Source organism: Megalobrama amblycephala, linkage group LG19 (assembly GCF_018812025.1).
Source record: "Megalobrama amblycephala isolate DHTTF-2021 linkage group LG19, ASM1881202v1, whole genome shotgun sequence".
NCBI lineage: Eukaryota > Metazoa > Chordata > Actinopteri > Cypriniformes > Xenocyprididae > Megalobrama > Megalobrama amblycephala.
Window position 1 is genome coordinate 938,907 of NC_063062.1, and position 23,847 is coordinate 962,753.

A 23,847-nucleotide genomic window follows, 5' to 3' on the forward strand; every position below is an offset into this window, starting at 1 on the left:
AAAAAAAAAAAAAAAAGATTAAAAACCGGTGTATACGCTAATTTATTCAAACGTCTCTCTACCGAACTACCAAGCATAATTTGCAGAGGACGAAGAGAAAACAGCCGTTTGATAGCCTAAATGAGCCAGTAGTAGAGAAATAATAACTTTTAATAAATAATCTTTTTTGAGTAACGACCCCCAACACTGTCGTCCTTGCTGGAGTGTGACGTGATTTGTGTCATGTGCAGGTGTGATGGATCACGTACAAACCAATAGGGTGTCAGAATGGTATAGCCTATGTTTATTCTCATCCAACCACAATCAAATTCACTCTATCCGGATGGTGCGATTTATCTGGATAGTTGTTTTTTTCAAGCCGGAATGAAAACAAGCTGAAATGAAATAGGAGTAACGAGGCTATTTTTAAAATGTAAGGAGTAGAAAGTACAGATAATTGCGTGAAAATGTAAGGAGTAGAAGTAAAAAGTTGTCTGAAAAATAATTACTCCAGTAAAGTATAGATACCCGAAATTTCTACTTAAGTAAGGTAACGAAGTATTTGTACTTCGTTACTTGACACCTCTGTCTCTACAACATGTCAAGGTAAAACTGTAGAAACCCAACTCAGATTATGTAGAAAACGCTCATGCTCCCTCCAGTCTACTGGAGTATGTTTATTTACCCTTATTAGCTGATAATTCTGATTATGTTCAAGATGGCCACATTTCTACCATAGCTCTCCTCTGAGAAAACCTAGCGGTGAGGTGTTTTTTTATTATCTCATCTGAAATGAGAAGTGTTGGGGTAATGCATTATAAGTAACGTGCATAACGTAATCAGATTACTTTTTTGATGTTATGAGTAAAGTAACACATTACAAATAACATGCATTATGTAATCAGATTACTTTTTGGTGCAAAGAGTAAAGTAACGCATTACAAGAAACATGCATTACATAATCAGATTCATTTTTCGATGTTAAGAGTAAAGTAATGCATTACAAGTAACATGCATTACGTAATCAGATTACTTTTTGATGTAAGGAGTAAAGTAACGCATTACAAGAAACATGCATTACATAATTAGATTACTTTTTGATGTTACGAGTAAAGTAACGCATTACAAGAAACATGCATTACGTAATCAGATTGCTTTTTGATGTAAGGAGTAAAGTAACGCATTACAAGAAACATGCATTACATAATTAGATTACTTTTTGATGTTACGAGTAAAGTAACGCATTACAAGAAACATGCATTACGTAATCAGATTACTTTTTGATGTTACGAGTAAAGTAACGCATTACAAGAAACATGCATTACGTAATCAGATTGCTTTTTGATGTAAGGAGTAAAGTAACGCATTACAAGAAACATGCATTACATAATTAGATTACTTTTTGATGTTACGAGTAAAGTAACGCATTACAAGAAACATGCATTACGTAATCAGATTGCTTTTTTGATGTTACGAGTAAAGTAACACATTACAAATAACATGCATTATGTATTCAGATTACTTTTTGGTGCAAAGTGTAAAGTAACGCATTACAAGAAACATGCATCACATAATCAGATTACTTTTTGGTGTAAGAAGTAAAGTAACGCATTACAAATAACATGCATTATGTAATCAGATAACTTTTTGATGTAAGGAGTAAAGTAATGCATTACAAGTAATGTGCATTACATAATTAGATTACTTTTTGATGTTACGATTAAAGTAACGCATTACAAGTAACATGCATTACGTAATCAGATTACTTTTTGGTGCAAAGAGTAAAGTAACGCATTACAAGAAACATGCATTACATAATCAGATTCATTTTTCGATGTTAAGAGTAAAGTAATGCATTACAAGTAACATGCATTACGTAATCAGATTACTTTTTGATGTAAGGAGTAAAGTAACGCATTACAAGAAACATGCATTACATAATTAGATTACTTTTTGATGTTACGAGTAAAGTAACGCATTACAAGAAACATGCATTACGTAATCAGATTGCTTTTTGATGTAAGGAGTAAAGTAACGCATTACAAGAAACATGCATTACATAATTAGATTACTTTTTGATGTTACGAGTAAAGTAACGCATTACAAGAAACATGCATTACGTAATCAGATTACTTTTTGATGTTACGAGTAAAGTAACGCATTACAAGAAACATGCATTACGTAATCAGATTGCTTTTTGATGTAAGGAGTAAAGTAACGCATTACAAGAAACATGCATTACATAATTAGATTACTTTTTGATGTTACGAGTAAAGTAACGCATTACAAGAAACATGCATTACGTAATCAGATTGCTTTTTTGATGTTACGAGTAAAGTAACACATTACAAATAACATGCATTATGTATTCAGATTACTTTTTGGTGCAAAGTGTAAAGTAACGCATTACAAGAAACATGCATCACATAATCAGATTACTTTTTGGTGTAAGAAGTAAAGTAACGCATTACAAATAACATGCATTATGTAATCAGATAACTTTTTGATGTAAGGAGTAAAGTAATGCATTACAAGTAATGTGCATTACATAATTAGATTACTTTTTGATGTTACGATTAAAGTAACGCATTACAAGTAACATGCATTACGTAATCAGATTACTTTTTGGTGTAAGGAGTAACGTAACGTATTACAAATAACATGCATTACGTAATCAGATTACTTTTTGATGTAAGGAGTAAAGTAACGCATTACAAGTAACATGCATTACATAATTAGATTACTTTTTGATGTTACGAGTAAAGTAACGCATTACAAGTAACATGCATTACGTAATCAGATTACTTTTTGAAGTAAGGAGTAAAGTAACGCATTACAAGTAATGTGCATTACATAATTAGATTACTTTTTTCATGTAAGGAGTAAAGTAATGCTTTACAAGAAACATGCATTACGTAATCAGATTACTTTATCGATATTACGAGTAAAGTAACATTACATGTTACATGCTTTACATAATCATATTACTTTTTTAATGTGATGAGTAAAGTATTGCATAACAAATAACATGCATTGTGTAATCAGATTACTTTTTTGATGTAACAAGTAATGCATTACAAGTAACACATTACTTGTACATTACGTATGTAATCACATTACATTTTTGATGTTAATACAAATGACATTCTAATAACACAAATACATTTATTTACAGTCAAAAAAGTTACTGTAGATGAAGTATTTTTAAAAATTGTCACAGTAATAGTATGAATTTTAGCTGAAATATAGCTTTTGATGCATGATGACCACTTTAGTGGACAGATGATTAATCAGAATTTTCAACCAATCTAAAATCAATACTTGGAAAATTTAACTGTGATATGACTCATTAGATATTGCTTGATGCTACTGCATTTTTTTTACCAGCACAAGTCTCTTAGGATAGAACTAATGGATGGATATTCTGGAGCAACTTGGCAGTTCTGAATGGCCATCGGCCATCTTGGTTTGGAGGGGGAAAAAATAGACATACAACGGCTTGCCACTTGGTAGAGGTTGATGTGCAACTATGCAATAAAAACCCATGCAAACACAAGAAAATGCTTTTTGAATAGCTGTCCACTGCAGTGACCTCTATGCTTGAAAAGGTTAAGAAAGAAATTAATACTTTTAGTAATTAAGAATGCATTAAATTGATCAAAAGTGACAGTAAAGACATTTAAAATGTTACAATACAATTTGTACTGTATTTTTGATCAAATAAATGCAGCCTTAGAGAGAAGAAGAGACTTCTTTCAAACACATTAAAAAATCTTACCGTCTCCAAAATGAGGTTTCTAGCTCATTCTTATATCGAGCAGTAGACTGATGTTCAGGTGGATCGCTCCCAAACACATAATTTAAAACCTCATTAAAATCTAAAAATCTCATTCACTCACTTGATTCTCCTTTTGTGATTTGCTTTGTATACTTTACAAATCACATGCCACAGAAGAACTTCACATCTCAGATGAGTCAAGCTAATTTACTGCTAAATGAATTGTGGTTTCTCTCACAAAATGCAACATTTTCAGACTAGAATCTTATGGGTTGTATGAAGGACGTAGAAAGTTTCCTCACAAACTAGTTTAAACTAGCACTTGTTCTGTCACCCTTGTGTTCGCTACACATTAGATCTCAGTTAAGCGTCAGAAGCCCTAGGGTTATCTGTTTTACCGCGCGTTAGCGTCGGCATCGAGCTGCCGCTGGGAGCGCGCTGTGCGTTAGAAACGTGTAATTCTTCTCAAAGGTGCAGGAGTGTGTGTAGGAGGACGAAGCGCCCCCTGCTGGGCCGCAGCGGTGTGGTGTGGTGTCGTTGATGGGCTGCTGGAGAACTCTTAGGTGACAGCAAACCAAGGGAGGCACAAATCCTGCCAGCTCGGCTCAATCTGAGAGAAATGCACACACACAACCCAACAAAACACAATGCACACAAACACCGAATGCCCTGATTCACCCTCATACACAATGTTCATATCCACTCAGTCTTTCTTAAACAGTTATCATGTCTTTTACCTATATGAAATCAAAAATTGCATGCTTTTTACTTTGTGTGTGCATTCCTGCTCAAACAGTAGAGCATGAGGCTTGCAACACCAAGGTCATGGGTTCGATTACCAGGGAATGCATGATGCTTTGAAGAAAAGCATCTGCCAAATGCATAAATGTAAATATACTTCATGCATATCACCATGAGCGGACCAAGCCTGCCAGTCTAATTTTTAACACAGGTAAACCTGCATTAGGAGATTAACCAGAGATTTTATGCTCTGCAAACGCAGCTTGTTATTTTTTGGACTGAATAGAAATTCTTCAGTTCATCTAAATCTTTCTTGTGTTTTTTTGAAGAGCCGTGGCCTTAAGAAACTCCTCATGTTTTGACTTTCCTAAGATGTTTTCAGCATTTCTTTTTTACCCTTGTAAGATCTCGTTCGAAGTCATTAAGGACACTCTCGGCACGTTTAGCGGCTGATTTAAATAATTGGTGTGATTTTCTTAAAATAACAGTGGAAGAAGAACTTATGTTAATAGCAAATTAAAGATGGGGATGTTGTAGATAGAAGCGCTGTGAAGGTTTGCAGCGTTCTTATAAACTCCGGCACTAATTATCCTTTAAAGCAAAAGTTGTCAACTCAAAAAGAGCTGTGAAAGAGCTGTTTTTCTTTTCCCATCTTCTCTTTTTCATATAGGAAAGAAAAATCACATTAAAACATCAATAGCAGACATTTGCTCTTGTTTCTCAGATGTTTCTCCTGATAAAAAGACCCTCGTAATGTCTTATGTTTCTCAAAAAATTCACAGACTGTGTTCAGATTTGCCAAGATCCCAATATCTGCAATCAGAAGTCAAAGATCTCAATATAATCTCAATCGCAATCAATCGATTTGACTTGAGCACTAGTCTGTTTATTTTTCGTTACAAATTTTACAAGAAACAAATGAGACAGTGTTGCTGATTTAAGTCTCCTGAGCTCTTCTGGGTGGTTGGATCATGTTTGCGGGCCTTCCAAACCACAGAGGCTCATCCAAACTCAATTTTCTGAAATTTCAGGAAATCAGGTTTGAAAATGAGCCACAGAAGCTGCAAAACTACCTCTCAGCATTTTTGTGTTTTAAATGCAGGTCGTGTCAGTTCACCATAACAACCCTTTATTTTCTCAACACATATTGGACCTTTTTGTGGGGGATTTATAAGATAGGACAGATGTAATTTTCTCTCGCTGAACTTCCTTCCAAACATCTGCGTGGTGATGTGTTTTGTTTGATTATTGATATTTTCATAACATCTGTCTTTCTTGTTTCAGCTAAGAAGTTTGGAGTGACGGACGTACCGCTGGAGGCTGTGAACTTCATTTCTCACGCCACCCAGTCCAGATTAAGGACGGTGCTGGAGAAAGTTTCCTCCATCGCCCAGCACAGAATGGACTCGTGTAAGGTACGAGATGGGATCAGTCTTCAAGAGGCTTTTATTTATATATGTATTCTGTGTTGCTGTAAATAGTTTTCCTACAAATGACACAAACATCATTTAGTGTCACAAAAACACATTGTTTCATTCATCTGCTGACAGCAAAAACTAATTCAATCATGGAAATCATTTGCTGTTCAACACTTAAAATATATGCTAAAATATCAGAGATTTGAAGAGAGCAACAATGATTTATTTAGAAACACTTTACATGATGTTCTATATGTTAACATTAGTCATGCATTGGGTATTTATTCATCTGTGTATTTGTGTATGCAATGCCCTAGCAACCACTGGAACAATCTAGCAGCTGCCTAGTGATGCCCTAGCAATGCCCTAGCAACCACCTTGAATACACTAGCAACCATATAGCAACACCTAAGCAACCACCCAGAATGCCCTATAAACCATCTTGAACACTCTAGAAAACACCTAGCGATGCACTGACAACCACTGGAACACCCAAGCAGCTGCCTAGTGATGCCCTAGCAACCACCTTGAATACACTAGCAACCATATAGCAACACCTAAGCAACCACACAGAATGCCCTATAAACCATCTTGAACACTCTAGAAACCATGTACCAATGCCCTAACAACCACTGGAACACCCTAGCAGTTGTCTAGTGATGCCCTAGCAACGCCCTAACAACCGCCTTGAATACACTAGCAAACACCTAAGCAACCACACAGAATGCCCTATAAATCATCTCGAACCCTCTATAAACCACCTAGCGATGCCCTAACAACCACTGGAACACCCTAGCAGTTGTCTAGTGATGCCCTAGCAATGCCCTAACAACGACCTTGAATACACTAGCAACCATATAGCAACACCTAAGCAACCACCCAGAATGCCTTATAAACTATCTTGAACACTCTAGAAAACACCTAGCGATGCCCTGACAACCACTGGAACACCCAGGCAGCTGCCTAGTGATGCCCTAGCAGCCACCTTGAATACACTAGTAACACTTAAGCAACCACCCAGAATGCCCTATAAACTATGTTGAGCACTCTAGAAACCACATACCAATGCCCTAACAACCACTGGAACACCCTAGCAGTTTTGTAGTGATGCCCTAGCAACGCCCTAACAACCACCTTGAATACACTAGCAAACACCTAAGCAACCACTCAGAATGCCCTATAAACCATCTTGAACCCTCTATAAACCACCTAGCGATGCCCTAACAACCACTGGAACACCCTAGCAGTTGTCTAGTGATGCCCTAGCAACGCCCTAACAACCGCCTTGAATACACTAGCAAACACCTAAGCAACCACCCAGAATGCCCTATAACCCATCTTGAAGACTTTAGAAACCACCTAGCAATGCCCTAACAACCACTGGAACAATCTAGCAGCTGCCCAGTGGTGCCCTAGCAATGCCCTAGCAACCACCTTGAATACACTAGCAACCATATAGCAACACCTAAACAACCACCCAGAATGCCCTATAAACCATCTTGAACACTCTTGAAACCACATAATAATGCCCTAACAACCACTGGAACACCCTAGCAGCTGCCTGGTGTTGCCCTAACAACGCCTAGCAACCACCTTGAATACACTAGCAACCACCTAGCAATACCTAAGCAACCACCTAGAATGCCCTATAAACCATCTTGAACACTCTAGAAACCACCTACCAATGCCCTAACAACCACTGGAACACCCTAGTGATGCCCTAGCAACCACCTTTAATACGCTAGCAACCACCTAGCAACACCTAAGCAACCAACTAGAATGCCCTAAAAACCATCTTGAACACTCTAGAAACCACTTAGCAATGCCCTAGCAACCATACAGAGCTCTTTGCCAATACCCTAGCAACCACCTAGGAATAGCATAGCAACCACCGACATTTACTCTATCAAGCACTAAAGAAACATCCAGGCTGCCTAGTGATGCCATAGCAACCAACTACAACACTCTAGTAACAGCCTTGCAACACTCAATCAACCAACCAACCAGAATGCCCTAGAAACCATCTTGAACATCCCAGCCACTGCCTAGCAATGCTCCAGCAACCACCCACAACAGCCTAGCAACTGCAAGCAGTACCCTAGCAATCACAGTGAATTCCCTAGCAACTGCCTAGTGATGCACTTGCAATCATACAGAACTCCTTGGCAGCACCCCAGCAACCACTCAAAATGCCCTAGCAGCCATGCAGAATATGCTAGCAACCACCTAGTAACACCATAGCAACCACCCACATTACTCTAGCATCCACCCAGAATGCCAGAGCAACCATCTCGGAACACCCTAGCAACACCATAGCAACCACCTACATCACTTTAGTAACAGAAGAACTCATTTACACATAAAGAGCATGATTAACTCATTTGCAGCACCCGATATCAATGACTCAAACTGCTTAGAAACCACTGGGCAACACCATAGCAGTTATCACCCTAGCAACAGTCACCTAGTCACCTGCAACCACCTTGTACAGTAACACCCTAGCAACTGCCTAGCAATCTGACTGCCTGTCTTACTGAATAACTTGTCTGTCCGTCTGATTGTAAGGTTTGCTAAAGTTTGTCTAGATGAACTTTCCTTTTATGGTTTATAAATATTATTGTTAGTTCATTATGCATAAACTAGTGCATCTTTTAGAATGCATTAGTATGTATAAATGTTGTAGTACTGCTCATTGTTAGTTCACACACAGTCGTATGGTAAAGTGTTGTTGAAGTGGAAACTTTTGGGCACATAAATGACAAAGAGACAGAAGCACCAGGTAAACAATTCAATATTCAAACCCACAGCCAGAGAGTCCAACACATGCTTTAACCGAACAGTCGAGCGCCTCGCATTAAATGTAGCGCCCTTTCAAGAGACTCGCATTAACGGGAACCCAAGATGAACAAAACAAACCCACAAAGGAGGAAAAGCAGGTGGAGGAGCTTTTAAAAGCTGTTTATTTGTGTACATGGCGAGTAGTTTAGCGGAGAGGACGCACGTTTTGTTTTTCTGTTTTTCTGTTTGGTGTGTGTTGTGGCTTTTTTGTTTTGTTGGTTTGCGTCTGCCGCTCTCCGGTTTATAAATGAGCCATGCGCCCGTGTGAAGAAACTCTGTTGACATCAGCAAAAAACAAGATCGTCCTGACTTCATAGCCAACAAAGGACAGGAGAGATGGAGACAGGGATGAGAGGAGAGACAAGCTTGTCAGAAAATGAAAAGAAGCAGGGATAGCGCAGGAAGTGCTCAAAACAATCCAGGTCGCATTCTGAAGTAAACATGTTTTTTGCGTTAGTCCCATAAACTTCCGTCTCACCTGCCTAGGAAGAAGGTTTTCATCACCATTGAGTCATAATAAACACTCATAAATAAGTTAAAATGTGTTTACGAGTATCAGAACTTTTGGTTGAGCATCTCACGATCCCTTTCTCTCTGTGTCTCCTCAGGAAGACGAGTGGTACGAGCAGTCGTCTGACGCGCGCTCGCAGCTCAAGTTTTTTGAGCAGTTGGAACGGATGGAAAAGCAGAGGAAAGACGAGCGAGAGCGAGAGATTCTCCTCCGAGCGGCGAAGGTAATCTCTCACGTAAATGTTGGAGAAGCTCAGGATTTCTTCACCTTGCTGCAAACTGGACAAATAAATGAGTTAGATGGCCCACGCCTGTTCATTTTAAAATGACTGCATCGAACGTAAACCATGTTCTAAAATCTGTCGACATAAACAATTTCTGCTTAGTCAAAATATCATGCAAAATATAGTGACCAATAAATCAATAAAGTGTTATTTTTCTTTCATCTTATACAGCAGGGTTTCACAAACTTCAATTCATGAATTGATGAAAATGTACTTAATGAAATCATCATGTAATATTAAAACAGAATTCATTTTAAAATAAAACACTTATTACTAAAAAGAATGGGTTTACATGCATGTACATCAGAGAACCATGAACATTTTTTGCCAATTTGCAGATATCGAATTATAGTAGTGAAATCAATTGGCAAAAGCAAGTTACCCAAGAATGTTTTTATTGACGCAGAATCTTAAAATAAAATAAATATTAACTAAAATAAAATAAAATGTATATATAAAAAAACTTAAACTTATTTTATTTCAGCTAGTTGCCAAAGCAACATTTCTCATGTTCATTTAGTTTAACTTGATATATTAAAAAAACTAAAACTAATAAAAATTACAAAAACTACTAAAAATCAAATCACAGAACTCTAATATCTGTGTTAAACTTTTTTTGCTTGCATTATTTTTATGCATAATTTTTTTTTTTGCCAATTTGCAGATATCGAATTATAGTAATGAAATCAATTGGCAAAAGCAAGTTACCCAAGAATGTTTTTATTGACACAGAGATTTACTCAGAAATGCTTTTCACGAATTATGCCCAATATCTCTGGCACTGAAAGAGCTCATAATGCTCAGACATCATCCCACAACTGATCTGAGGATGTTTGAACAAAGTTTATATGTGAGACTCTTTTCCAGCGTCCAGCACTGATCCTGGAAGCCCCTGATAACCCCAGACGATGGAGTTTCCAATTAAAGAGGCGATAGCGTCCACTCTGCCCTGCACCCGTCGCCCGGAGCACCGCAGTGAAATAGTTCTGCTCGTTTCCGTCATTAATTCATTTAGCTCAGAGACGATGACCCGCCGTAAAGACCCCCTCGCACGGCAGAGTCTCGCCTCCCTTCGGCCTAATGCCGTTATTATGCCGTAGCTAGATTATATTTCCACTGGCCAGCCAAAACGAGACAGTTTAGCTCGTATGCGAGTGTGAATGGCCATGCCGACCTCCGTGACTTTGTGCCGGGGTGGGACGTTACGCAAGCTTAAGTATCAGGGTTGTGAGGGATTTCAACTCCGCTGAAGCCTAAAATGCGATCAGTGAAACATGGTGTGTGTTTACAGCTCAAATGCATCAAAAATGTGTCTTCTGTAGCTCTTTAAACTCCACAAATCACTGCCAGTGTAGTCTGGAAACTGGAATGAATCAGTAAGGTCCCATTTGTAAACATTAGTTACACTATTAGAAGAAAAGGTTCTAAATAGAATCTTAAAGGGTTCCGTCAGGCACTTCATATATAGAACCTTTCACATTTTTCACATTGGGTCATGTTATGGATTTAGTTTTAAATAATTAATTTTGTTTAAATTCATTTTTAAATTAAACAGCTCATAACACACTTCATCCCTAGATAAATTGAAATATCATTTATATAGAACCTTTTTGGAATAAAGCGTTCTTTAAAACTGAATCAAGAACTCTAGGGTTCTATATAGAACCCCACTGAATCTTTTTTTCAGAGTGTAACATGAACAATACTTCTACAGCATTTAATAATCTTACTTAATCTTAATTTGAACGTTTACTAAAACATTTCTAAAATCAAAAATTGTATCTGTTAATGCACTGTGAACTAACTGTTTTTCTGTTAACTAACAGGTGCAAAGATTAAATATAGCTGCGAGCAGCAATCATTGGGGTTCAAGCACTTTAAGGCCTTTAAGCACATGCGTAAAAAGGTATTATGTTTTAATTAGCAAGCCTGTAACCATATCGATCATAGATGGAAAAGACCATTTACAGCAAATACAGGCAATTTACCATAGGAAATATATCGTTTTTAAAGCTTTTTAACAGTTATCAAGGTTGAGCCAAAAACCTAGGACTAAATAATCTCCAATATTTAACGAACGATTCAATGAACAGTGGCGGTCCTAGAGGCAAAGTTGCTCAGAATGAGGAGTTCTACCATGTGGTACAAATGTTATGAGCAATACACAATTCTTCACGTCTGATAGCTGCTCAAATTTCATTGGCCGGTGACGGACATGTTTTTGTGATGTGTCAATGTCCTCATAAACAGTCATGGCACCTCGGACAAAGGCACTGTATGCCAATTTTCAAGTCGATCGGACTAACGGCAAAGTAGTTATTGCCATTTTCATGATTTTTTCCCTGTTATAGCGCCACCAAGTGGCCAGTCGCCACATCCTTTTTTACGTGACCACAAAATGAGCTCTTACATAGCTGTGCCAATTTTGGTGAAAATATCTCATTCCGTTCACGAGTTATAGCCATTTAAGTATTAGTGGCTCTGCCCACTTCAAACGTTTTGGCGGCCCTGAGGATCCGTGAATTGGAATTTTAACTTTTTTTTTGATAAATATTGACAATCAGACTCCAGAGAATCTCGCTGCACTGGTTTGCTTCCGATCAGGCCCAAAACCTAGGACTAGTACGCAAAAGTAGGTTTTTCAAAAAATCCAAAATACCCCCAAATTTAGCCTGTTTAGGAGTTATGAGCAATTGTGTACTTTTGACCGCTGTAGCGCCACCGTCAGGCTGATCGGGGCGAGCCTTGGTGACGTTGTAGATGGTTTGAGCACTACCAGCCCTCAAAGTTTCAAGTCTCTACGACTTACGATTTGGTCTGTTTGGTCTCACTTTTAGGGGAGAATGCTGATCCTTGGGAATTTTAACAGTTACAGTAGAGCTACACGCTTGAACCCCTTATAAATGTTATAAAAATATATTGTTCATTTCTAGTTCATGCATCAACTAACGTTAAAAAATGAGACCTTAGCGTAAAGTTATGCCAGTTAATGAATATTGACAGACAGAACAAACAAATCTTGTTTTAGTTTGGGTTTAGATCCTTCCGTGGGAACAGAAACCGCTAATCAGCTCTGATTCGTTTGTGTCCTTGTATTCTCACTGTGCGTCTTTAAGCTCAGCGTGATTTGACCCCTTAAACATGAACCTACTAAAATAAATCTCATCGTCCATTTCAAATATGACTGGAGTCTTCAGGGACGAGCGCGAGGGCCAGGGGCCAAACGCATTACTCTCAGCCCAGATAGCGACCAGTACGTGAACCGCCTGATATATTTAAAACCAATTAGCAGTGAGGAAGGGCAGAGTACTGCCGCCCCTCTCCTCTCCTCGCCGAGTGAGGGTGAGTTAGGAGACATCCTCATGGGGCAATTAAAAAAAGACTGGAGACCTAAACACAAAGCCCTCAGGATCACACGCACACACACCTCACACGTCTCGCTTTAAAACAGACAAAATGAGAGTGAAATCACACTAGGCCACAATTAAATGCTTCAGCAGAGAGATTTACCCTCTCTGACCACACACACACACACACACACACACACACACACACACGAGAGCTGCAGGGATGACGTATTTTTATAAGTTTGCATCACCCTGGTTCCCTCATAGGATTTTTCCATTGGTTTTTAGATTATTGCAGAAAATATGTTCTGTGACCAACAAAAGCTTATGCTTCTTACACATTTTGTTCATCATCCCAGCGGACAAAAATATGTTGTAAGAACGTTCCAATTCCCATTAACTTATGAAAATGTAATATCTGAGTGTTCTCTGAACATTATCCAAAAAAAATTTTAATTTAATAAAAAATAAAAAATAATGCAGGTTTGCTGTGCTTGTTTGTAGGGCTGCACAATTTGGCCAAAATGTTTGATTATATATCAATATGGCTATATAATAATAACAATAATAATAATAATAATAAAAAGTATTTATTATTACTAAATAAAAATGACTTAAAACAAAATAACATTTTATTACTATTATAGTATTTCAATGTAAAATAAAAAATTTTATTTAATAATAATAATAATAATAATTTTATTGGTTGTCTTAATTTCTTCATTTTCAGACCTTAAAGCTTGTTGATAAGTGCTTCTCATTACAAGTTTGTGAAGATGATTGGCTCATGTTGTGTTTCCAAATGCATGTTAAAGCGACCCAAACTTCATGTGGAGCAGCATTTACTGTGAATCGAGTCACATTAAGACACTGAAAACTATAGAAGCTTGTTTTTTCGCCACAGAATAAAACAATTTAAAAGATAATTGCAACTTTTTTTCACAGAATTGCATTATATAAACTTGCAATTGCGAGTCAAAAAGTCAGAATTGTGAGATAAAAAGTCACAATTACATTTTTTATTTTTTATTCAGTGGCAGAAACAAAGCTTTCCATTGAAAACACCGGATCATAAGATGCTCATGTGTAAGAAAACAGTTTGAAACCCCTTTGGGATTTGATAATCTCACTTAGCCATATCACGATTATGGTTTTATTTTCATTAATCGTGCAGTCCTAGACGAGACAATCAGTTATTAATCATGCATGTTTGGTCTGTAGACCACCCTTAAGGTCCATTCACACCAATGACGATAACTTTAACGATAAAGGTATAGTTCTAAAAATCATTCGAAATGTTCACACCACAACTATAACGATAGCGGCACAGAGAAACGATATCATTGGAATCACTTTCAGAACGATTTATTCCAGCTGATGAACAATAAAAACATTGACAGCAAATCAGAATCCATCCTTTTACAAGATGTAATATAAGTCTCTGGTGTCTCCTGTGAAGTTTCAGCTCAAAATACCCCACAGATCATTTATTATAGCTTGTTAAATTTGCCTCTATTTGGGTTTGAGCAAAAACACACCATTTTTGTGTGTCCCTTTAAATGCAAATGAGCTGCTGCTCCCCGCCCCCTTTCCAGAAGAGGGCGGAGCTTTAACAGCTCAACAACAACAAAGCTGGAGAATCTCACGCAGCCAAAATGAGGATTGTCAGTAACGGTGTTCAGCCTTACATTGTTCAAACTGGAGTCGACACTGATGGAGAGACTCAGGAAGAAGTTACAACTTTTAGACGTTTCTGAATGGTTAGTGGATAAATTTATGTAGTTGCTGTGGAGTTGATTCAACTCATCCACTAGCATGTGCCGTCATGTCATGAGGGGGTTTGTGATGTCACCAACCTGGGAAGAAGCTCATTGTAGTCCCTACCAGCCGTTTGTTGTAGTCCGTAAAAAGCGATTTCTGTAAAATATCTCTCTTTGCATTGAACTTTGAGCATCATAACTTTGCAGATGTTGTTTACGCTCAAACAGCAACATTACACACTAACTAAAGTTAAAAAAGTGAAATCATAATCAAGGACCCCTTTAAAGAGCTTGAGCATTTAAAGTGACAGACGACAAACCTGCAGTGCGCTTATAATAAACAGAACGATAACATCCGATGGTGTGGACGCTAATATAGTTAACATTCTTGGTGTGAAATGGGCCTTTATAGTTTTGACACCGACACAAACACACACACACAAAAGTTGTTTAATTTTTTACATTTGTATGCACACACACACACACACACACTGATGAGTGTCAGCTGAACCTGCATTTGTAACTTGTGTCTTTTGATTAGTAGTTGCCTGCGGCTATGTGTGTGTGTGTGTGTGTGTGTGTCAGCAGTGTTTGGAGGGCACAGCCTGCGGGCGTAGAATCAGTCACCGCTGAACACACACACACACACACTCTGTCCTTGACACATCAGATCTGCCCTCGTTTGTCCGCAACTATTTTAGTGCCGCAGATGAGTCGAGCTCACGACACGCTCACCTGCCGTCTGCCCGTCTCTCCCTCCATCGTTCCTTCTGTCGTTCATCCTCCCTCCATCTCTCTCTCTCTCTCTTTCTCTCCCAGAGTCGCTCGCGGCAAGAAGATCCAGAACAAGCCCGTCTGAAGCAGAAAGCAAAGGAGGTGAGGCTTCCATCATTACCACTGACATTTCAAGGCTCCGGCAGATGAATTTTTTATGCCGTGCTACATATGTAATGCCATTTAAAGTCTGACTCTGGGAAAAAAAAGAAGAAAGTTTGAGGAATTATTTTCGTTGATTGATGTCCTGCGAAAAAATGAGCGTTTTCCTCTTTTCTCCAGCTCTGAGCTGATATTTAGGGGAATGTGCTGTGCTTTTATCCGGTCGGAATGTGGAATCTGATTGGAGATGAAGTCAGAGTTTTTCCCGTTTGACGGATAATTTGCCAAGGCCATTAGCATCATAAAGGCGGACGGCATTGCGTTCTCGTCTTGCATTAGCAAAAAGGGGGACAATTAGAAACTGTTACCGCGGTATGAGATCGCTTGCTTGTGTTTTCTCCCGCATTGATTTTTATTTTTTTACTCTGCCAATTAAAAATAGTGCTGTTCTTGATTCTCATCTGACTTAATGACCCACTAAAACATGAGCTTTCCGTACAGAGCAGTTGACTGTGATGCTGAGCAGATGCATGTGTTTGTGGCATTTGAAGAATCAAACAGTTTCGGCTTTAGAACATTTGTGTGTGTTTGTGATGTGCACAGCGATGTTTGCACTCGGCCTTCACTGAGGCTTTGACTGCAAAACCGAGTTCAATTACAACTCTCCACCCGCAGGTGTGTTTTCACTGTGTATTTTTTGACTCTGGTACCTCTGTGAGCGTCTGTGTTTGTCACTAACTTTGTAGCAACTCCAGCGGAGAAAATGACACTTTAATTTATGTTTTTCCCCCTTTGCTTTTAGACAAAACACAAAGAACATAGGCTGCTCAGTGATGAAGAATTTACTTTTTTTTTTTTAAATTCATGAGTTGGAAGTGTAATTAAATGTATTAAACATAAAAAAAAAACTATATATCCAGGATTTTTCTCCATATAGTGGACTTCACTGGGGTTTAACGGGTTGAAGGTCCAAATGTCAGTTTCAGTGCAGCTTCAAAGAGCTCTACATGATCCCAGACGAGGAATAAGAGTCTTATCTAGAGAAACCATCGCTCATTTTCTAAAAAAATAAATGCATATAATTTTTAAGCACAAATGCTCGTCTTGCACTGCTCTGTGATGTGCCACGCATTACGTAATCATGTTGGAAAGGTCACGTGTGATGTAGATGGAAGTACCGATCCAGTGTCTACAAAGCAAACGTGCAAAAACTAAGTCAAAAGTAAAACAACGATGTCGGACGATTTTAAAGTTGGATGAGAAAACGAGATGGAGTTTGCCCTACCATGCCTACGTCATGTGTGTCCTTTCCAACATGATTACGTCATGCGTGGAGCATCGCAGAGCAGTGCAAGATGAGCATTTGTGGTTAAAAAGTATATATTTTTTTTATGTTTTTTTAGAAAATGACTGATGGTTTCTCTAGATAAGACTCTTATTACTCGTAAAAATCCTGGAATGTTTTAATCAAAAACCTTAATTTCTTTTTGACTGAAGAAAGAAAGAAAGACATGAACATATTGGATGACATGGAGGTGAGTAAATTATCAGGAAATTGTAATTCTGAAGTGAACTAATCCTTTAAGGAATCAGGAATTGCATACTTGTTTTAAAATTAAAATATACATTCCTCTTATCAGTTCCTTTGTGTGCATTTTAATATAAAGTTAAACCATTGAAGTGCATAAAGACTCGTGCACTGTTTTCACACATCCAAAGCGCACACAGAAAGCCGCCTCTCATACTGAATAGCATGCGAGTTCTCTTCCGCGTCTTTTTGCACTTGAAAATATCCGTAAACACAGTCTGTTATGTCTTAAGTGAATGTAAACAGTTGACAAAGATAATGCATGTGCAACAGTATATTCTCTTAAAGTGACAGCAGCCTAATATTCCTGCTGCCGTCTCTATAATAATGTTAATCAAACAACAAAAGACAAAGAGAAAATTCAGTTGTTGTTCTTGACTGAATAACTTTTGTAACTATATTTGTAGTGTATATTTTATTTATAAAGTGCAGTGTTTTTACATTTGATTACAGTTTCTGTACCTGAATACTTGGAAATCTTAAATTTGTTTGTTTGTTCTTTTTCAATTACTGAGTGCTTACTTGACTTTAATAATGCTTGAAATTTATATTAGTTAGTTTAGTTGTGTTTGCTATGGTATTTTTAAACCAAAGGCAAAAGTTCCCTGTGTAAGTGTTCTTTAGCCTGTTGATTTTAATGAAATGTTTTGCAAAAAGACTTAGAATAAATAAAAAATGGTGCATCTGATCAGTAAAGTAAAAATACACCTTCTCCTCAACAACACACTTGATTTGAGGAATCGTTCATGTCTGGAGCACAAACGCTGCAGGATTATGTTCATGCTGAACTTTAATACTCAGTTCTAAAGGTTTGGAAACTAATGATCATCTTTCGCTACTGGATTTCCTGACTGTCATCTGTCCATCTTTTCTTTAAGTTTCTCTCGCTCCCACTCTTCTGCTCCACATTAGCGAGGTAACCCTTTAGAGTGGATTGTAGTCTTCCCATCAGCCTGTGCTGTATGTAAATGAGGTGATTTGTAATAGGCTGCGCCCGAGGCCGTGTGATCAAAGTGGATCTCCGCCCTGTTAAGTGGCAGGCAGCTCATCATCTCAACACAGCCAGATTAACTTTCCAACCCACAGAACGACTACTACAGCTCACACACACACACACACACACACACACACACATGCTCGGTATGTGTCGTCAAAAACTCCCAACTTGTTTCCAATCAGAATTTTAAAAAGGCTGAAATCTCACTTTTATTTGCTGTTCCACCAGAAACGGTGTTTTTCCGTCTCTCTCTCTCTCTCTCTCTCTGGGCGTAATGGCCGTGGTCGTTTCTCAGTGCGGTTCTTCCTCCGGTTTTCATCTCCTGATTGGCTGCAGGCGACAGAGCTGCTGTTTGCGTCTGTCGTAGAGGTTTCGCACATCTGCCCAAATTTTCATCAGGATAATGAGGTTGATCCGCACTGCCTTCACTCTCTGTGACGGGTAGAACGGCGAGAGAGAGGTTTATTACTCATAACCACACCAGGACACACACACACACACACACACACAGTACATTGCACTTATGTGGTGTGTGTGTGTTAAGAAAGAACTCTTTCCACATCTTTTGAGTGTCACTTGTAGTCATGCCCGTAACACCAAATTTAATTTTTAAAGGAATTAATTTCGTCTTTTGATAAGATTTGCACAACAGTGTAGCTTAAAGGTGAAAATATAGTTCCATCTTCATTTATTCACTCTCATGTTTTTACATTTTCCTTTTGTGTTCCGTAGAAAAGATATTTGCGGGTTTGGAATGATGTGGGTGAGTAATTGATGACGCAATTTTTGTCTGTTCCTTGAATAATATAAAGCTAGGGCATATATCCATCCATCCATACATCCATCCATCCATCCATCCATCTATTTGGATATCTACACATCCATCCATCCATCCATTCATCTGAATATCCATCCATCCATCCATCCATCCATCTATTTGGATATCTACCCATCCATCCATCCATCTATTTGGATATCTACCCATCCATCCATCGATCCATCCGAATATCCATCCATCCGTCCATCTATTTGGATATCTATTTGAATATCAACCCATCCATCCATCCGAATATCCAGCCTTCCATTTGAATATCATCCATCCATCCATCCATCCATCCATCCATCCATCCATCCATCCATCCATCCATCCATTCAAATATCTGTCCATCCATCTATTTGAATATCAATCCATCATCCATCCATCCATCCATCCATCCGAATATCCAGCCTTCCATTCGAATATCCATCCATCCATCCATCCATCCATCCATCCATCCATCCATCCATTCAAATATCTGTCCATCCATCTATTTGAATATCAATCCATCCATCCATCCATCCATCCATCCATCCATCCATCCATCCATTCAAATATCTGTCCATCCATCTATTTGAATATCAATCCATCCATCCATCCATCCATCCATCCATCCATCCATCCATCCATCCATTCAAATATCTGTCCATCCATCTATTTGAATATCAATCCATCCATCCATCCATCCATCCATCCATCCATCCATCCGAATATCCAGCCTTCCATTCGAATATCCTTCCATCCATCCATCTATTTGGATATCTACCCATCCATCCATCCATCTATTTGAATATCTACCCATCCATCCATCCATCCATCCAAATATCTATCTTTCCGAATATCCATCCAGCCATCCATTCGAATATCTATCTGTCCATCCATCCATCCATCCATCCATCCATAAATATCCCTATATTAGTTTACTATTTTACTGCTCAGGAGTCTTAATGGAGTTCTCAGTATGTTTATCCATTATGTTTCATGTCTCATGCTTGAACTTTGTCTTAGATGCCCTAAAATTCTTTAAGTCAAATGAAAACGGACCCAAATGAGTCACTAGTGGTCATAGTACAGAGCTATAGCATGAATGTGGATCATTTTAAAGCTCTATCATCTGATGAGAAATGCTTGAGTTCATATTGAGATCTTTTGATTGCAGACGTGGCGAACCTGAGCACAGTTTGAGACTCCTGAAAGTAAAGCCAGTCTCTCAGATGTTTCTCTTGTGTCATTTTCTATTTGCTCTCCATTTAATATCACAATTGAGATATCGACGAGATCCGACTGGTGATTTTTCTTTCCTTTGGGAGACGCTGTTAAAGGAGCGTCTGCCTCTACAAGCGTGTGCATCTGATGGACAGATGTTGTCTGATCGGGGCAGGTTTTCTGTCCATTCGTCTTTTTTCAGCCCTTCACAAACATCCGATTCCCCGTAATGTCATCGAGCGCGTGTGTTCGGGAACCTATTTCCACAGTCCTCAGCGATGCCCAAAGGTCAGATGGGATATTTTTAAAGTGCCCTCGGTGAAAATCAATGCCCCAAAAAAAGAGACAGGATACAGGAACCCTAATAAGCAGCGCCTCGCCGCAGATAAAACGAATCTGCAGAGAAAAGTGGAGAGATTGTGAGGGGACACATGACAAATAGAGAGAAGAAGAAGGCAAAATAAAGTGAAAGAAGCCGCAAATACATAAAAGAGAGCGAGCGAGAGAAGCCCTGGCAGATACATCACTGTGTCAGGTCACACAGACACTCTGCGGCCACAGATTCATCATCGCTGCCCCGCTCTCAACAGGAGAGGAGAGGCGAGGCAGGGCAGAGGACGCAGAGTGACCACTGCTGACCACCTGGGTAAACCGGTGCATTTTACCACAACAGCCTCTGGCCCAGAGCGCCCGCCGGCCGCCGTGTCACAGACAAGGACAGAGTAACAGAGGTGGCGGTAAACGTTTGCTCCCAGTGCCGCTAAACGCGTGAGTTTATACTGCTGCTGATGACTGTGAGCGGACGGCAAACACAGACGGGTTGGTTTAAAGGGATAGTTCACCCAAAAATGAAAAGTATCCAATGATATACTCACCCTCAAGCCATCCTAGGTGTATATGACTATCTTCTTTGAGATGAACGCAATCGGAGATGTATTTAATAATATCCTGTCTCTTCCAAGCTTTATAATAGTTGCGAAGGTGGAACGCGATTTCTAAGCCTCAAAAAATGCCTCCATGCATTATAAAAATAATCCATACGGCTCCAGGGGGTTAATAAAGGCCTTCTCAAGTGAAGTGATGGGGAAAATATTCATATTTTTCATATGTGTTTGAATATTTTTCAAATATTCAAACACACACTCACTTACACACATTCACAGACACACACACCATTATACACACACAAATGAACCGGTTTGGCCGTAACAATATGGTAAAATTGAGCCAAAACTCAAATAAGAGGTTGAAATCAGATCAGACCCAGATTTATTAAGCTGTAATAAAACATGCACGTTCATTTTTGTTAGATTTTTATTGACTTTTGATGTTATGTGTTCAGGTTTGACTGTAGCAAATTAATGCAAAAACCGACACTTCAAATCAACATTTCAAAAAAAAAAAAAAAAAAAAAAAATCTAAATCTTGAAAAAAAGTAGTCTTTTTAAGATCTAAGTATAAATCCAAATGCATAACTTAATAAAAATAAGTATTTGTATCTAAAAACCACTAGAGAATTTATAAGCCACTTTATATAGCACTCTATAGGAATCTAGCGGTTACATCATGGCATTACAAAAAACTTTCTTTTTTTACTCCCACTAAATGGCACTAATCTACCTTCAAAAAAATGGATTTTAAATGCCTTGTCTCTATTTTAACATGGAATACTGCTTTAATTGAAAAATAATGAAAAAAAAATATATAAAAAAAAAAATTGTGTATTACTTTCAATGGGGAAAAATAGCTAATAAAAATGGTATAAATATTGTATAGTATCATAAAATACCCTAAAAATTTTATATAATAATCAAAAAATATTATTGAATAAAAATATATTACATTGGTTTTCCTGAAAAACAAAAAAGTTCTCTTATATTGAAATCCTCCGACATTTCTCTTTGAAATTTCTTGTTTTAGTCTTCTAAACCCAGTGTTTTGTTTTGTTCTATCCTTTGCGCTTCCGCATTCATCGTTACGTCATGTATCGGGTCAGAGTTTGCTCCTCCACCGCAAATCGATGCATACAGCCGTCTGCCGGAAGCTAGTTATTATAGTTAATAAAGTGTAAATATGGATGTTTTTCTTACAAAAACCCATTGATTTGCTTCAGAAGGTCTTTATTAACCCCCTGGAGCCACATGGATTAGTTTTTTGATGGATGGATGGATGCATTTTTTTTGGGCTTAAAAATCGCATCCCCCCCTTTACAACCATTATAAAGCATTTTAATTTTTGGGTGAACTATCCCGTTAATCTGAGACTAAAAGAGAGAGTTCAAACAAAAACGATTTAATTCAGCTTTGATCATAGGAATAAATTACATTTTAAAATAATTTTAAATACAAAATATTTTAAGTTGCAACAATATTTCACTGTATTTTTGATTAAATAAATCGAAAAAGAAGCTCTGATATTGCCTGTTTCCATTAACAGCCCAATTAGTCCAATTCCATAGTCTAAAAACACAAATATTGGTCTGATTTATCATCATTAATACATCTTACACTCCTTCATGAAGAAATGATGTGGCATTCAGACATTATTGCCTGTGTTTCACTTCATTCCTGACCTAAATAAAGACCGTTTGTCCTCTCTCCCCTCTTTCTTTCTCTCTTTCTTGTACGTTTTTCACATCCTCATGAAGCTGAGATCCTTCACGTGAAACTTGGATCTGTCCTGTGGGAATCTCATGGCTTTTTGTTCGAATAATTTTCCTCAAATATTTTCTCTCCTCAGGCCATTGCAGTTTCTTTCCCATTCCGTCGTTCTCACCACTCTTTTTCCCTCCGTCTTCGTCTGTGTTTTTATTCTAGTATTGCGTTCTTACACCGCAGTGTTGTGGGTAGAAGAAGCCTGATCCTCTTCCAATAAGACTGAGATGCATAAAAGACCCACAGCTGGAGACACAAATATCCCATAATGCCTGAACGCTTTGGTTCAAACTATGCTTCGGAAAATGTGACTTTGCACAGGAAAGACGCGCGCTTGAGTGCTTGAGTTTTGTGTGCAGTGATTTTGCCAAGACCTCAGAATATTTCCATCATAGAAGGAATTGTAATCGTTCTGATGCATAAAACTATTCAAAGAAGTTTAACCGTATGTGAAACATGTTTTGAATGAAGAATGACACGTGTTTGTCTTTTAATAATGGCACAAATGATTGATTGGGCCACAAACGGTGTGTGGTTCAACCCAGAGCTCAAAGTTTCTCAGTATGTAAGTGTGAACTTTGTCATTTTTAAAAGGAGAACTAAAAGTAAGAGAAATCAAAAATAAATAATGCTTATATAAATTTCAAGGGGTCATGAACTGTGTTGTTTTAGTATTTTATAATGTTTCCTGGGGTGCACTTATAATGTTAGTATGATTTTTACATCAAAAATTGTCATAATTTAGAAATAAAAGGCATTTTTCCTACCCTGATTTTAAAGGGTTAGTTCACCCAAAAGTGAAATTCTGTCATTAATTACTCGCCCTCATGTCGTTCCACACCTGTAAGACCTTCATTAATCTTCAGAACACAAATTAAGATATTATTGATGAAATTCGAGAGATATATGACAGCAATATAATCACTTTCAAGGTCCAGAAAGGCACTAAAGACATCGTTAAAACAGTCATGTGACTGCAGTGAAATTTATTCAACAATCTCTTGTCTTCTGTGTCATTCTCATACGTTATTTACGTCCAGCGCTTCCAGGTTCT

At 38.1% G+C, this 23,847-nt stretch overlaps 1 protein-coding gene across 3 annotated transcripts in view; it reads left to right on the forward strand.

The window, feature by feature from the left end:
- The window catches only part of LOC125254628 (transcription initiation factor TFIID subunit 4-like), a 118,171-nt gene that overhangs the window by 34,833 nt on the left and 59,491 nt on the right, over positions 1 to 23,847 (forward strand). For all 3 annotated transcript variants that reach the window (XM_048169319.1, XM_048169318.1, XM_048169320.1), the window contains 3 exons: positions 5,783 to 5,913; positions 9,363 to 9,488; positions 15,475 to 15,531. In XM_048169319.1, the coding sequence (XP_048025276.1) occupies positions 5,783 to 5,913; positions 9,363 to 9,488; positions 15,475 to 15,531 (314 nt within the window). The remainder of the gene's footprint in view (positions 1 to 5,782; positions 5,914 to 9,362; positions 9,489 to 15,474; positions 15,532 to 23,847) is intronic.